The sequence below is a fragment of the Nerophis lumbriciformis genome, linkage group LG03 (genome assembly GCF_033978685.3).
Source record: "Nerophis lumbriciformis linkage group LG03, RoL_Nlum_v2.1, whole genome shotgun sequence".
Classification (NCBI taxonomy): Eukaryota; Metazoa; Chordata; class Actinopteri; order Syngnathiformes; family Syngnathidae; genus Nerophis; species Nerophis lumbriciformis.
The window spans coordinates 68,681,039-68,695,191 of NC_084550.2; the positions used below are offsets into that span (position 1 = coordinate 68,681,039).

Here is a 14,153-nt window from a genome sequence, read left to right on the forward strand (position 1 = left end):
ATTAGGGGCATTTGGGAAGCCTGTAGTTAATTTTTATTATGTAAATGTTATATTTTTAACAACACGTGATAGCAGGGACCCTGCCATTCAAAACTAGGCTGCTCCATTACTAATGGTTAATGTAACTATAGCTGAAAAAATAGTACAATAGCAATAGGAGAGACTTTTAATCCATGAACACCATGGAGTTCATGTAGGCTTTATGATGCAGTTACATTATTATATCAACTATCAGAGACAGAAACTCTTCATTTAACATAATGTCCTTTTTTGCTGCTTCAACACAGAAAAAGGTCAAGTGAAATAAATTAGTTGTTAACTGTAGGTCACAGGCGGTGGTTCTTTGTTGTTAAGGCGGCTGCCTTAACAAAAAAGCGCTGCGGGAAACCCCGCGTTTATCGTTACATTCCAGGTTCAAAGGTTTAACAAATGAGATTTTAACGGCATAAAGCTGCAAATGCATTTCTACTTAGTTGCATATAGCCACCAAACTGTGTGGAGAATAATATTGACTGCTAATGTTGGACAATTAGGTTAGTCTGCTGCTTTGTGTGTGTAAATTAATGTATTTGAAATACTATTAAATTAAATATTGTGAGAACCAGTTTGAATCGAGAATTGTGTTCATTTTGAGAATTGATTCTGAATTGTTGTAAAATTCACCCTTTCTTACAATTCCCTTTGTTAAAGGGGAACATTATCACAATTTCAGAATTGTTAAAACCATTAAAAATCAGTTCCCAGTGGCTTATTATATTTTTCGAAGATTTTTTCAAAATTTTACCCATCACGCAATATCCCTAAAAAAAAAAGCTTCAAAGTGCCTGATTTTAACCACCCGTCCATTTTCCTGTGACATCACATAGTGAAGCCAACACAAACAAACATGGCGGATAGAACAGCAAGCTATAGCGACATTAGCTCGGATTCAGACTCGGATTTCAGCGGCTTAAGCGATTCAACAGATTACGCATGATTGTAGTGTGGAGGCAGGTAGCGAAAACGAAATTGAAGAAGAAACTGAAGCTATTGAGCCATATCGGTTGGAACCGTATGCAAGCGAAACCGACGAAAACGACACGACAGCCAGCGACACGGGAGAAAGCGAGGACGAATTCGGCGATCGCCTTCTAACCAACGATTGGTATGTGTTTGTTTGGCATTAAAGGAAACTAACAACTATGAACTAGGTTTACAGCATATGAAATACATTTGGCAACAACATGCACTTTGAGAGTGCAGACAGCCCAATTTTCATCAATTAATATATTCTGTAGACATACCCTCATGTCAGCAGGCCAGGGAAGCTAGGGTCGATATTCTTCTCTTGATCATCTTCGGGACGGTGTGAGCCAAGACATCCAAGGGGGTTTAGCTCGCTCGTCTGCGGGAACAAACTGCCGCCATTGCTTGCCGTGCTAGCGAGGTCCTTTGTCCCTGAATTGCTCACACACTCCGGCAGATTCAATGGGGGTCTGGCGGCAGATTTCTTTGACTTTATCGTTGGAAATGCATCTGCTTTGAGTGTCGCAGGATATCCACACATTCTTGCCATCTCTGTCGTAGCATAGCTTTCGTCTGTAAAGTGTGCGGAACAAACGTCCAATTTCTTGCCACTTTGGCATCTTTGGGCCACTGGTGCAACTTGAATCCGTCCCTGTTGGTGTTGTTACACCCTCCGACAACACACCGACGAGGCATGATGTCTCCAAGGTACGGAAAACAGTGGAAAAAACGGAAAATAACAGAGCTGATTTGACTCGGTGTTTGAGAAAATGGCGGACTGCTTCCCGATGCGATGCATTTAGAGTTCGGAAATCGGTTAAAAAAATATATGGTCTTTTTTCTGCAACATCAAGGTACATATTGACGCTTACATAGGTCTGGTGATAATGTTCCCCTTTAAACATAACAAGTAGATGCATGCACATGTAATCATTGATCCAATGTCCTACTTCTGTCTGCATGCATTGCGTTGCACACGGCGAGTAAAGAGTGTCTCTACATACAAAATGAACTCTTGTCTGTCTGCAGGCTTATCTTCGAACGAGAGGGATTGCGGTCACTCTTTAGAGGACTTGGACCCAACCTTGTGGGTGTGGCACCTTCCAGGTATGTTTGCTATTTACCACCCTTGTTCTGCCAGGACCCTTGTCCTACTTTTAGACTTTGCAATGTCCAAAGTGCTACCAGAATGAGCCAAATCAAAAGAATATGGGTATTATTTTTTTTGGTTCTAGAAGAATATATATGTCAATCGAATAGTCCTAAGGGTTCTCTTGGAAGCTTGCAAACACATGAAATTGGCAGGGAATATGATGATACGCAGCCAAATCAAAAGCAGTTGTGTTGCTCTGCTTCGGGTTTGCCAAAGGTTTGCTTCAGGTTTGTCAAAAACGGAGATTGTTCCTTCTTTCTGTGCCTTGCCAGTCAGGGTTGTGTAACAGCCTGAAGTCAGCCGATCACAGTATGTAGAAAACCGCAGACGAAGGTGCCGGCCAGCTGTGACTTTGACGTCATGTGACTGCTGTCGTTATGGCTGTTGGGTATTGTCTAAGTGGATAGTTGGTTATGTATCTGATCTGGTTTGTGCTTGCAGCTCCTACTTGTTCTACCTGTCGCTCCATCCCTTTTTGTCTTTTTGTGTCTGAACGTTCCACTTATTGTTTCAATCCTAGGTATATAAGCTAATATTTAAATTGTTACATTTAGAACCTGCACTTCATACTTGCTGACCCTCTCTTTTGCACGCCATAAAGGTGCATAGAGGGAAACCTCAAATCTAGTATCAGATCTTTTCGAAATGACTGATCGCCTAAGGCAGGGGTGTCAAACTCAAATACAGAGTGGGCCAAAATTTAAAACTGAACAAAGCCGCGGGCCAAGGTTGAACAAATTAACCTTTTACTAGGGACCCAAACAAGTTTTGCATTGAATATTGAACAAGCAAGGCTTATATAACTTTATAGTGACATGCAAAATCGAGTTTCAAATAATAATTAAAGCTGCAAGCAGCGTTGGTCGGGCCCGCGTATTTGGCAGGTGCTAGTCCTAAGTGTCCCAATACTTTTGTGAAGTTTTAATCCTAAGCGTCCCAATACTTTTGTCCAGTTTTAGTCCTAAGTGTCCCAAAACTTTTGTCCAGTTTTAGTCCTTAATGTCCCAATACTTTTGTCCAGTTTTAGTCCTAAGTGTCCCAAAACTTTTGTCCAGTTTTAGTCCTTAATGTCCCAATACTTTTGTCAAGTTGTAGTCCAAAGTGTCCCAATACTTTTGTCCAGTGTAAGTGTCCCAATACTTTTGTCCAGTGTAAGTGTCCCAATACCTTAGTCCAGTGGTAGTCCTAAGTGTCCCAATACTTTTGTCTACTATTAGTCCGAAGTGTCCCAATACTTTTGTTCAGTGGTAGTCCTAAGTGTCCCAATACTTTTGTCAAGTTGTAGTCCTAAGTGTCCCAATACTTTTGTCCAGTTGTAGTCGTAAGTGTCCCAATACTTTTGTCCAGTGGTAGTCCCAAGTGTCCCAATACTTTTGGCCAGTTTTCGTCCTAACTGTCCCAATACTTGTGTCCAGTTTTAGTCGTATGTGTCCCAATACTTTTGTACAGTGGTAGTCCGAAGTGTCCCAATACTTTTGTCAAGTTGTAGTCCTAAGTGTCCCAATACTTTTGTCCAGTTGTAGTCGTAAGTGTCCCAATACTTTTGTCCAGTGGTAGTCCCAAGTGTCCCAATACTTTTGTCCAGTATAAGCGTCCCAATACTTGTGTCCAGTGGTAGTCGTAAGTGTCCCAATACTTTTGTCAAGTTTTAGTCCCAAGTGTCCCTATACTTTTGTCCAGTTTTCGTCATAAGGGGCCATAATACTTTTGTCTAGTGTAAGTGCCCCAATATTTTTGTCCATGGTTAGTCCTTAGTGTCCCAATACTTTTGTCCAGTGTTAGTCGTAAGTGTCCCAATACTTTTGTCCAGTTTTTGTCCTAAGTGTCCCAATACTTTTGTCCAGTGGTAGTCTGAAGAGTCCCAATACTTTTGTCTAGTGTACCTACCTAGTCTGCATTGTGTGGGCACGCTGGTGCTTCCTGCTTTTAAGCAGCCATCTTGAAAAAACAGCAGTGCAGCAGCATCAGCGCAGCGGTTATTTGAAGGGTCATAAAATCAAAACCGGAGCAGGTATCAAAACTCTTTCGCCAACTTTTAATCAGAAGGGTTCAATCTCTCTCCTGTGTTAGTTTGAAGCCGAAACAATAAACGCGCTCAGAGGAGATAATGTTTGAAGAAAGGTGACCGGTTTTTACAAAAATTTTGTTTTGAAGGGGGAATAGCAAACTTCCTGGTGATTTTTGCTGGGGGTTGTCAATTTATGAAATGTAGGTCTAAGTGAGACCTACATAGAGGTTTTTGTTTCATGTCTCTCCGACCTTCCCAGTGGGAGTTACAGGCAGTTTTGTCTGTTTTTTCTTCCGAGGAGCAGTTTTTTCTGCGTTTTATTCAAAAATTGCGCTAGAGCGCAATTTCTAGATTTGGGTTTAGGTTTTTTTATTAGATCGCAATTTTTGCCAGTCCTGATGTGTGTGTTCAGTTCGGTGAGTTTTGAAGCATTTTAAGGGGGTCCAATTACACCTCAAAGAGGCAAAAGTGACTGTTTTTAGCACATTTTTGTCTTGAAGGGGGAATTGCCAACTTCCTGTTGATTTCTGCCCAAGGATGTACAATTATGAAATGTAGGTCTAAGTCAGACCTACATAGAGAATTGTGTTTCATGTCTCTCCGACCTTCCTAGTGGGAGTTACAGGCAGGTTTTTTCCTAGGGGGTGCTAGAGCGCAATTTTGAGTTTTTTTATTTTTTTATTTTTTATTAAAAGACCATTTTCGCAGGTCCTGATGTGTGGGTCAAATATGGTGAGTTTTGAAGCATGTTAAGTGGGTCAAATTAGTGCTCAAAGAGGCGGCGGAATAATAATAAAACCTTAGAAAAACAATAGGTCCTTATGTCCCATTGCAAAAGGACTCCCGTTGGGATTCCTTTTACAATGGGCCATGCGGGCCCTAATAATAATAATGATAATAAAAAAATATCAATGTGTGTTTGTATTGTGTTACGGTGCGGATGTTCTCACGAAATGTGTTTGTCATTCTTGTTTGGTGTGGGTTCACAGTGTGGCGCATATTTGTAATAGTGTTAAAGTTGTTTATACGGCCACTCTCAGTGTGACCTGTATGGCTGTTGACCAAGTATGATTGCATTAACTTGTGTGTGTGAAAAGCCGTAGATATTATGTGATTGGGCCGGCACACAAAGGCAGTGCCTTTAAGGTTTATTGGCGCTCTGTACTTCTCCCTACGTCCGTGTACACAGTGGCGTTTAAAAAAAAATCATAAATCTAACTTTCTGAAACCGATACCGATAATTTCCAATATTACATTTTAAAGCATTTATCGACTGATAGTATCGGCAGTCCGATATTATCGGACATCTTTAACAATTACCATGTACAATATTACAGTATATGTATCAGCTGCAGCATGTAGTGTTTGTAGTGTTTCTCGCCTTCTTTATCAAAGTTCTGGTACTCGCAACTTTCTTTGGCCACGTAGTGGGTTATTTTGCAAAAAAAAAAAAAAAAAAGCACAGAGACTGAGTCACCAATGCGGCAGATTCTTTGGGTATTGGGTTCACTGGTATGGTACTTTGGTAAAAGTCACATCTTGGTGAGGATATTAGTTAAAAAAAACAATTCCTGACGTGTAATAAGCACACTTCAATCCCCTCCAAACAACAAGCGAGGTCACATACTTTCCACTAAATGTACCCAATCTAGCTTAAGTAAAGCTCTTTAAGTTTTACAGACTCATGTCCCAGGTTGCTTAAATACACGGGCGATATTCTCATATTATATTTAGCGACCAGCAGAATTTTGGCTCGAGGTGTCACAAACAAAACGCAAGCACAGGGAACAGCTTGCATTACAGCAGCCAGTAATTACGAGAGCTGTGCGTACACATTCAGGTCAAGTTAGTCGTGTGTGCGCTTTTATTGCAGAACAAGGACATGCGGGAGAGGTTTAATTCCACTCAGCAGAAATAGCGATTAAGTCCTCTGATATGATTTCCCCCCCTCTAAGCACAGCTTATATCATAACTGATAAAAAGGCCACCAAAGCTGGCTATGATTTTCAGTTACACATACACATGGGAATTGTTAAGAACTGATCCTGGTGTACATTTTCCTGTGGAAGGTCACAGAAAAGCTGGAGCACATCCCAGATGACATAATAAAAGTCATGCTACCGTATTTTCCGCACCATAAGCCGCCCTGGGTTAAAAGCCGCGCCTTCAATGAACGGCATATTTCAAAACTTTGTCCACCTATAAGCCGCCCCGTGTTATAAGCCGCATCTAACTGCGCTAAAGGAATGTCAAAACAACAGTCAGATAGGTCAGTCAAACTTTAATAATATATTAAAAACCAGCGTGATGTGGGCGCGCATGGAGTCGTATATCAACATGGACGGAGCTGCGTGAAAAAAGCCACCCGGCCTCTTCGCGTAAACTTAAACTTACCTTAACCACTCGCTCATCTTTTCTTCATCCATCCCTTCGAGTTAGCTTTTATGATGACGCCGGCTGGAAAGGTCTCTTTTGGCAAGGTCTTCCTTTTGAATATCACCATGGGTGGAAGTTTCTGGCCATTAGCATGGCAAGCTAGAACCACAGTGAAGGATGACTTCTCATTCCCTGTGGTGCGAATATTCACCGTACGTGCTTCCGTTGTATCCACAGTGCGGTTCACAGGAATATCAAAAGTCAGTGGAACCTCGTCCATGTTGATAATGTTCTCTGGCCGGATCTTTTTTTCAGCTATCTTGTTTTTACAATATGCACGGAAAGTAGCCAGCTTTTCTTGAAAGTCTTTAGGCAGTTGCTGTGAAATAGTAGTCCGTGTGCGGATGGAGAGATTGCGTCTTTTCATGAACCGGAAACCTGTCGCTTAGTAGGAGCCATTTTGTGGTCTTTACAGATGTAAACACACAAAGGAAATGAAACGCAATATCCGCGCGCTTCTTCTTCTTCTACGCGGGCGGGTGGTTGCTTACAGTAGAAGAAGAAGCGCTTCCTGTTCTATGGGGGCGGGTGCTTACCTTGGCGGTTGCTTGCGTAGAAGAAGAAGCACTTCCTCTTCTACGGGGAAAAAAGATGGCGGCTGTTTACCGTAGTTGCGAGACTGAAACTTTATGAAAATGAATCTTAATATTAATCCATATATAAAGCGCACCGGGTTATAAGGCGCACTGTCAGCTTTTGAGTAAATTTGTGGTTTTTAGGTGCGGCTAATAGTGCGGAAAATACGGTAATTCATTTAAATGGCATCCGGGTGCTCAGTCAAGCAATATTTTTACATTCCTAATACCCCTTTTTTTGGTCGCCTCCCCATTTTGTTGCACTTGAACCCCCCACAGTATAACTTACACTTTATTAATACGCTACCAACTCAAATCTGCAGCAATACACATAAATATGATTTCAGATAACCCATTTCTCTCACAATACCATGAAGAGAAACATTGATCATTTAGTGTTTGGTATAAGCATACCTGCCAACTACTCCGGTTTTCCCGTAATTAGTACGGTTTTCATCAACCTATTCCGGGTTACGGTTGCAGTGATAAAAAATACGGTTTTTCATTAATTAAAAAAAAATATTTTTTTAAAAGTTTTATTCACGAAATCGCGTAACAACAATGACAGGCGACACTGCTTCCCGTAACTTCCTATCGAGCCATTCCGAATGCCATGCGCGAGGCTATTTATAGCACCGCTGCCAAGCACGAGGCACCAGTTGTATGGCGTCACACTAGTGCCAAAAATCCGAGCGCATAAAAACTGTTATCGCGCGCTGATTCTCCACTTCGTGCGCGCGCGCGACACCATTGTTTTAGCTAATAATCATGCTGCAAGATCTAGCATGTTGCATTCAATGTTTATTCCCATTAATTTCCCATTCATTCTCGTTAATTCCCATATATTCCCGTTAATTCCCATGCAAAGTTTCCAACTTTGAATATTCCTAGATGGAGGAATGCACAAGCAAGGGTTGAAATTCTACTGAATTTGCATTAAATCAGGTTGTTTTAGCTAATAATCATGCTGCAAGATCTAGCATGTTGCATTCAGTGTTTATTCCCATTAATTTCCCATTCATTCTCGTTAATTCCCATATATTCCCGTTAATTCCCATGCAAAGTTTCCAACTTTAAATATTCCTAGATGGAGGAATGCACAATCCAGGGTTGAAATTCTACTGAATTTGCATTGAATTATGTTGTTTTAGCTAATAATCATGCTGTAAGATCTAGCATGTTGCATTCAATGTTTATTCCCATTAATTTCCCATTCATTCTCGTTAATTCCCATATATTCCCGTTAATTCCCATGCAAAGTTTCCAACTTTGAATATTCCTAGATGGAGGAATGCACAAGCAAGGGTTGAAATTCTACTGAATTTGCATTAAATCAGGTTGTTTTAGCTAATAATCATGCTGCAAGATCTAGCATGTTGCATTCAATGTTTATTCCCATTAATTTCCCATTCATTCTCGTTAATTCCCATATATTCCCGTTAATTCCCATGCAAAGTTTCCAACTTTGAATATTCCTAGATGGAGGAATGCACAATCCAGGGTTGAAATTCTACTGAATTTGCATTGAATTATGTTGTTTTAGCTAATAATCATGCTGCAAGATCTAGCATGTTGCATTCAATGTTTATTCCCATTAATTTCCCATTCATTCTCGTTAATTCCCATATATTCCCGTTAATTCCCATGCAAAGTTTCCAACTTTGAATATTCCTAGATGGAGGAATGCACAAGCAAGGGTTGAAATTCTACTGAATTTGCATTGAATTATGTTGTTTTAGCTAATAATCATGCTGCAATATCTAGCATGTTTCATTCAATGTTTATTCCCATTAATTTCCCGTTAATTCCCATATATTCCCGTTAATTCCCATGGATAGTTTCCAACTTTGAATATTCCTAGATGGAGGAATACACAGTCCAGGGTTGAAATTCTACTGAATTTGCATTGAATCAGGTTGTTTTAGCTAATAATCATGCTGCAACATCTAGCATGTTTCATTCAATGTTTATTCCCATTAATTTCCCATTAATTCCCATTAATTCCCATATATTCCCGTTAATTCCCATGGATAGTTTCCAACTTTGAATATTCCTAGATGGAGGAATGCACAGTCCAGGGTTGAAATTCTACTGAATTTGCATTAAATCAGGTTGTTTGAGCTAATTCCCGTTAATTCCCATATATTCCCGTTAATTCCCATGGAAAGTTTCCAACTTTGAATATTCCTAGATGGAGGAATGCACAGTCCAGGGTTGAAATTCTACTGAATTTGCATTAAAACAGGTTGTTTGAGCTAATTCCCGTTAATTCCCATGGAAAGTTTCCAACTTTGAATATTCCTAGATGGAGGAATGCACAATACAGGGTTGAAATTCTACTGAATTTGCATTAAATCAGGTTGTTTTAGCTAATAATCATGCTGCACGATCTCGCATGTTGCATTCAATGTTTATTCCCATTAATTTCCCATTGATTCCCGTTAATTCCCATATATTCCCGTTAATTCCCATGGATAGTTTCCAACTTTGAATATTCCTAGATGGAGGAATGCACAGTCCAGGGTTGAAATTCTACTGAATTTGCATTAAATCAGGTTGTTTGAGCTAATTCCCGTTAATTCCCATATATTCCCGTTAATTCCCATGGAAAGTTTCCAACTTTGAATATTCCTAGATGGAGGAATGCACAGTCCAGGGTTGAAATTCTACTGAATTTGCATTAAAACAGGTTGTTTGAGCTAATTCCCGTTAATTCCCATGGAAAGTTTCCAACTTTGAATATTCCTAGATGGAGGAATGCACAATACAGGGTTGAAATTCTACTGAATTTGCATTAAATCAGGTTGTTTTAGCTAATAATCATGCTGCACGATCTCGCATGTTGCATTCAATGTTTATTCCCATTAATTTCCCATTGATTCCCGTTAATTCCCATATATTCCCGTTAATTCCCATGGATAGTTTCCAACTTTGAATATTCCTAGATGGAGGAATGCACAGTCCAGGGTTGAAATTCTACTGAATTTGCATTAAATCAGGTTGTTTGAGCTAATTCCCGTTAATTCCCATATATTCCCGTTAATTCCCATGGAAAGTTTCCAACTTTGAATATTCCTAGATGGAAGAATGCACAATCCAGGGTTGAAATTTTACTGCATTTGCATTAAATCAGGTTGTTTGAGCTAATTCCCATGGAAAGTTTCCAACTTTGAATATTCCCGGAATTTTGCAACCCTAGTAAGGAGTAGGAAGTAGCGGCTTATAGTCCAGAATTTACGTTAAAGGGGAACATTATCACAATTTCAGAAGGGTTAAAACCATTAAAAATCAGTTCCCAGTGGCTTATTTAATTTTTGGAAGTTTTTTTCAAAATTTTACTCATCACGCAATATCCCTAAAAAAGCTTCAAAGTGCCTGATTTTAACCATCGTTATATACACCCGTCCATTTTCCTGTGACGTCACATAGTGATGCCGATACAAACAAACATGGCGGATAGAACAGCAAGATATAGCGACATTAGCTCGGATTCAGACTCGGATTTCAGCGGCTTAAGCGATTCAACAGATTACGCATGATTGTAGTGTGGAGGCAGGTAGCGAAAACGAAATTGAAGAAGAAACTGAAGCTATTAAGCCATATGGGTTTGAACCGTATGCAAGCGAAACCGACGAAAACGACACGACAGCCAGCGACACGGGAGAAAGCGAGGACGAATTCGGCGATCGCCTTCTAACCAACGATTGGTATGTGTTTGTTTGGCATTAAAGGAAACTAACAACTATGAACTAGGTTTACAGCATATGAAATACATTTGGCAACAACATGCACTTTGAGAGTGCAGACAGCCCAGTTTTCATCAATTAATATATTCTGTAGACATACCCTCATCCGCTCTCTTTTCCTGAAAGCTGATCTGTCCAGTTTTGGAGTTTATGTCAGCAGGCCAGGAAAGCTAGGGTCGATATTCTTCTCTTGATCATCTTCGGTGGCATAAGGGACGGAACAAACAAACAAACTGCCGCCATTGCTTGCCGTGCTACCGAGGTCCTTTGTCCCTGAATTGCTCACACACTCCGGCAGATTCAATGGGAGTCTGGCGGCAGATTTCTTTGACTTTATCGTTGGAAATGCATCTGCTTTGAGTGTCGCAGGATATCCACACATTCTTGCCATCTCTGTCGTAGCATAGCTTTCGTCGGTAAAGTGTGCGGAACAAACGTCCAATTTCTTGCCACTTTGGCATCTTTGGGCCACTGGTACAACTTGAATCCGTCCCTGTTCGTGTTGTTACACCCTCCGACAACACACCGACGAGGCATGATGTCTCCAAGGTACGGAAAACAGTCGAAAAAACGGAAAATAACAGAGCTGATTTGACTCGGTGTTTGTAATGTGTTTGAGAAAATGGCGGATTGCTTCCCGATGTGACGTCACGTCCGAGAGCGAATAATAGAAAGGTGTTTAATTCGCCAAAATTCACCCATTTAGAGTTCGGAAATCGGTTAAAAAAATATATGGTCTTTTTTCTGCAACATCAAGGTATATATTGACGCTTACATAGGTCTGGTGATAATGTTCCCCTTTAATCAAATAAAAGTAATTGTGTTTATTTGGCGTACCACTAGATGGAGCCTGCGTACCACTAGTGCAGGGGTCGGCTACCCGCGGCTCTTTGATCACTCTGATGCGAACCCCTCCAATTTTCCCGTGAGACTTCCGGATTTCAGTGCCTCTCGCAGAAAACTCCCCGGATTAATATTCACCGATTTTTACCCTTACGGCCATAATAAGAGCGTGCCATGATGGTACAACATTTGGCGCCCTCTATAATCTGTATTAACAGCATGCCTGCCCAATACTTGTTATGCAATGTACATCTTCTGCTTGCACACTTATGTGACAGCAAGGCATACTTGCTCAACAGCCACACAGGTTACACTGACGGTGGTCATATAAAACAACTTTAACACTCTTACTAATAATGCGCCACACTTTGAACCAAAACCAAACAAGAATGACAAACACATTTCGGGAGAACATCTGCACCTTAACACAACATAAACACAACAGAACAAACACCCAGAATCCCATGCAGCCCTGACTCTTCCGGGCTACATTATACACCCCTGCTACCACCAAACCCCGCCCCTACCCCAACCCTGCTCCCTCACTAGAGATGCGCGGTTTGCGGGCACAACCGTGGAGTCCGCGGATTATCCGCGGAACGGGCGGATGAAATTTAAAAAAAATTAGATTTTATCCGCGGGTCGGGTCGGGCGGTTTAAATAAAAAAAAATTAGATTTTAAATAGATTCAGGCGGGTGGCAGTTAAACCAATTCGGAAATATATATACATAGTTAAATGTTGTTACCCACATACGAAAAACGAGCAGGCACCTGCTGCATATGCCACAACAGAAGAAAAAAAAAGAAGAGATGGACACTTTTACGGAGCGGAGAAGGGACGCCTCGCCGGGGTCCGGGACCGAGGCCCCTTCCCCCGAGAGGGCCCCACCGGGAGCCGTAGCTGAGGCGATCCGCGAGAAGGGCCCGACGCACGTCCAGGGTCACCACCGCGCCCACCGCACCGACACCCCGCCTCGTCCGCCTTCGCCGCGGCCGGCGTCACGCGCAGCAGGTAAGCAGCTTACCTGCCCGCCACCCCCGTGGCCGGGGGCTCGTAACAGGGGTCACTCCGCGCGCTCCGCCCGCGCAGCTTACCTGCCCGCCACCCCTGTTGCCGGGGGCGCGTAACAGGGGTCACTCCGCGCGCAGTGCGCTCACGAAAGGGGTGGGGCTCACCCTGGTTGATATAGACAGCAGGACGGTGGCCATGGAAGTCGGAACCCGCTAAGGAGTGTGTAACAACCCACCTGCCGAATCAACTAGCCCTGAAAATGGATGGCGCTGGAGCGTCGGGCCCATACCCGGCCGTCGCCGGCAGCGAGACGCGCTTGGAGGTGCGCTCAGCGTGGCTCCTATATGATTGCGCACTGGTGTGCGTCTGGGTCGTGACAGCGTGGCACGCGAATGTCTGTGCTGCATTGGATCAGTCTCCTTTCTTTAACAGGCAAAAGCTTTATAACCTCACTAATGCCTTGCATCGTCTATATTAGATATATAACAACGGGCGGGTGCGGGCGGGTGCGGTTCTGATCAAATGTTACATCGGGTGGATGGCGGATGGTTGACGACTTTCTGATGCGGTTGCGGATGAAATAATTGCCTATCCGCGCATCTCTATCCCTCACACATCAACCCCCCCCTCTCCGTGCGTCGGTTGAGGTGGGCGGGGTTTGGTAGCGGGGGTGTATAATGTAGCCCGGAAGAGTTAGGGCTGCATGGGATTCTGGGTATTTGTCCTGTTGTGTTTATGTTGCGTTACGGTGCAGATGTTCTCCCGAAATTTGTTTGTCATTCTTGTTTGGTGTGGGTTCACAGTGGGGCGCATTATTAGTAAGAGTGTTAAAAGTTTTTTTTTTTTTTTTATACCGCCACCGTCAGTGTGACCTGTGTGGTTGTTGACCAAGTATGCCTTGCTGTCACCCATGTGAGCAAGCGGAAGCCTCATACAACATGTGGCTGATCAGGCACGCTGGCTGTAGTGGGTGCTATATGCTGTACATACATTTTTGCGGCTCCCATTGTTTTCTATAATTTGTGAAACTGATTGTAGCTGAGATAGGCTCCAGCACCCCCCGCGACCCCAAAAGGGAATAAGCGGTAGAAAATGGATGGATGGATGGATGGATGGTCAAAATGGCTCTTTGACTGGTAAAGGTTGCCGACCCCTGCACTAGTGGTACTTGTACCACAGTTTGAGAATCGGTTTGTTCATTTTATTGCTGGTGGTCTAATCCATCTGTGCTTATTTACCATAGGGCAATCTACTTTGCTGCCTATTCAACGGCCAAGGAGAAGCTGAATGGCGTGCTGGAGGCGGACTCCACCCAGGTGCACATGGTGTCTGCTGGGATGGCAGGTAACCAAGGCTCCCACCCCCTCCCTTCTG

General features: G+C 42.5%; 1 protein-coding gene across 1 annotated transcript in view; it reads left to right on the forward strand.

Annotated features, from left to right (window-relative positions):
- LOC133589274 (solute carrier family 25 member 36-A-like) overlaps positions 1-14,153 on the forward strand; it is a 94,120-nt gene that overhangs the window by 30,261 nt on the left and 49,706 nt on the right. Inside the window, exons 3-4 of the mRNA XM_061941895.1 lie at positions 2,035-2,112; positions 14,023-14,123. Of these exons, the coding sequence (XP_061797879.1) occupies positions 2,035-2,112; positions 14,023-14,123 (179 nt within the window). The remainder of the gene's footprint in view (positions 1-2,034; positions 2,113-14,022; positions 14,124-14,153) is intronic.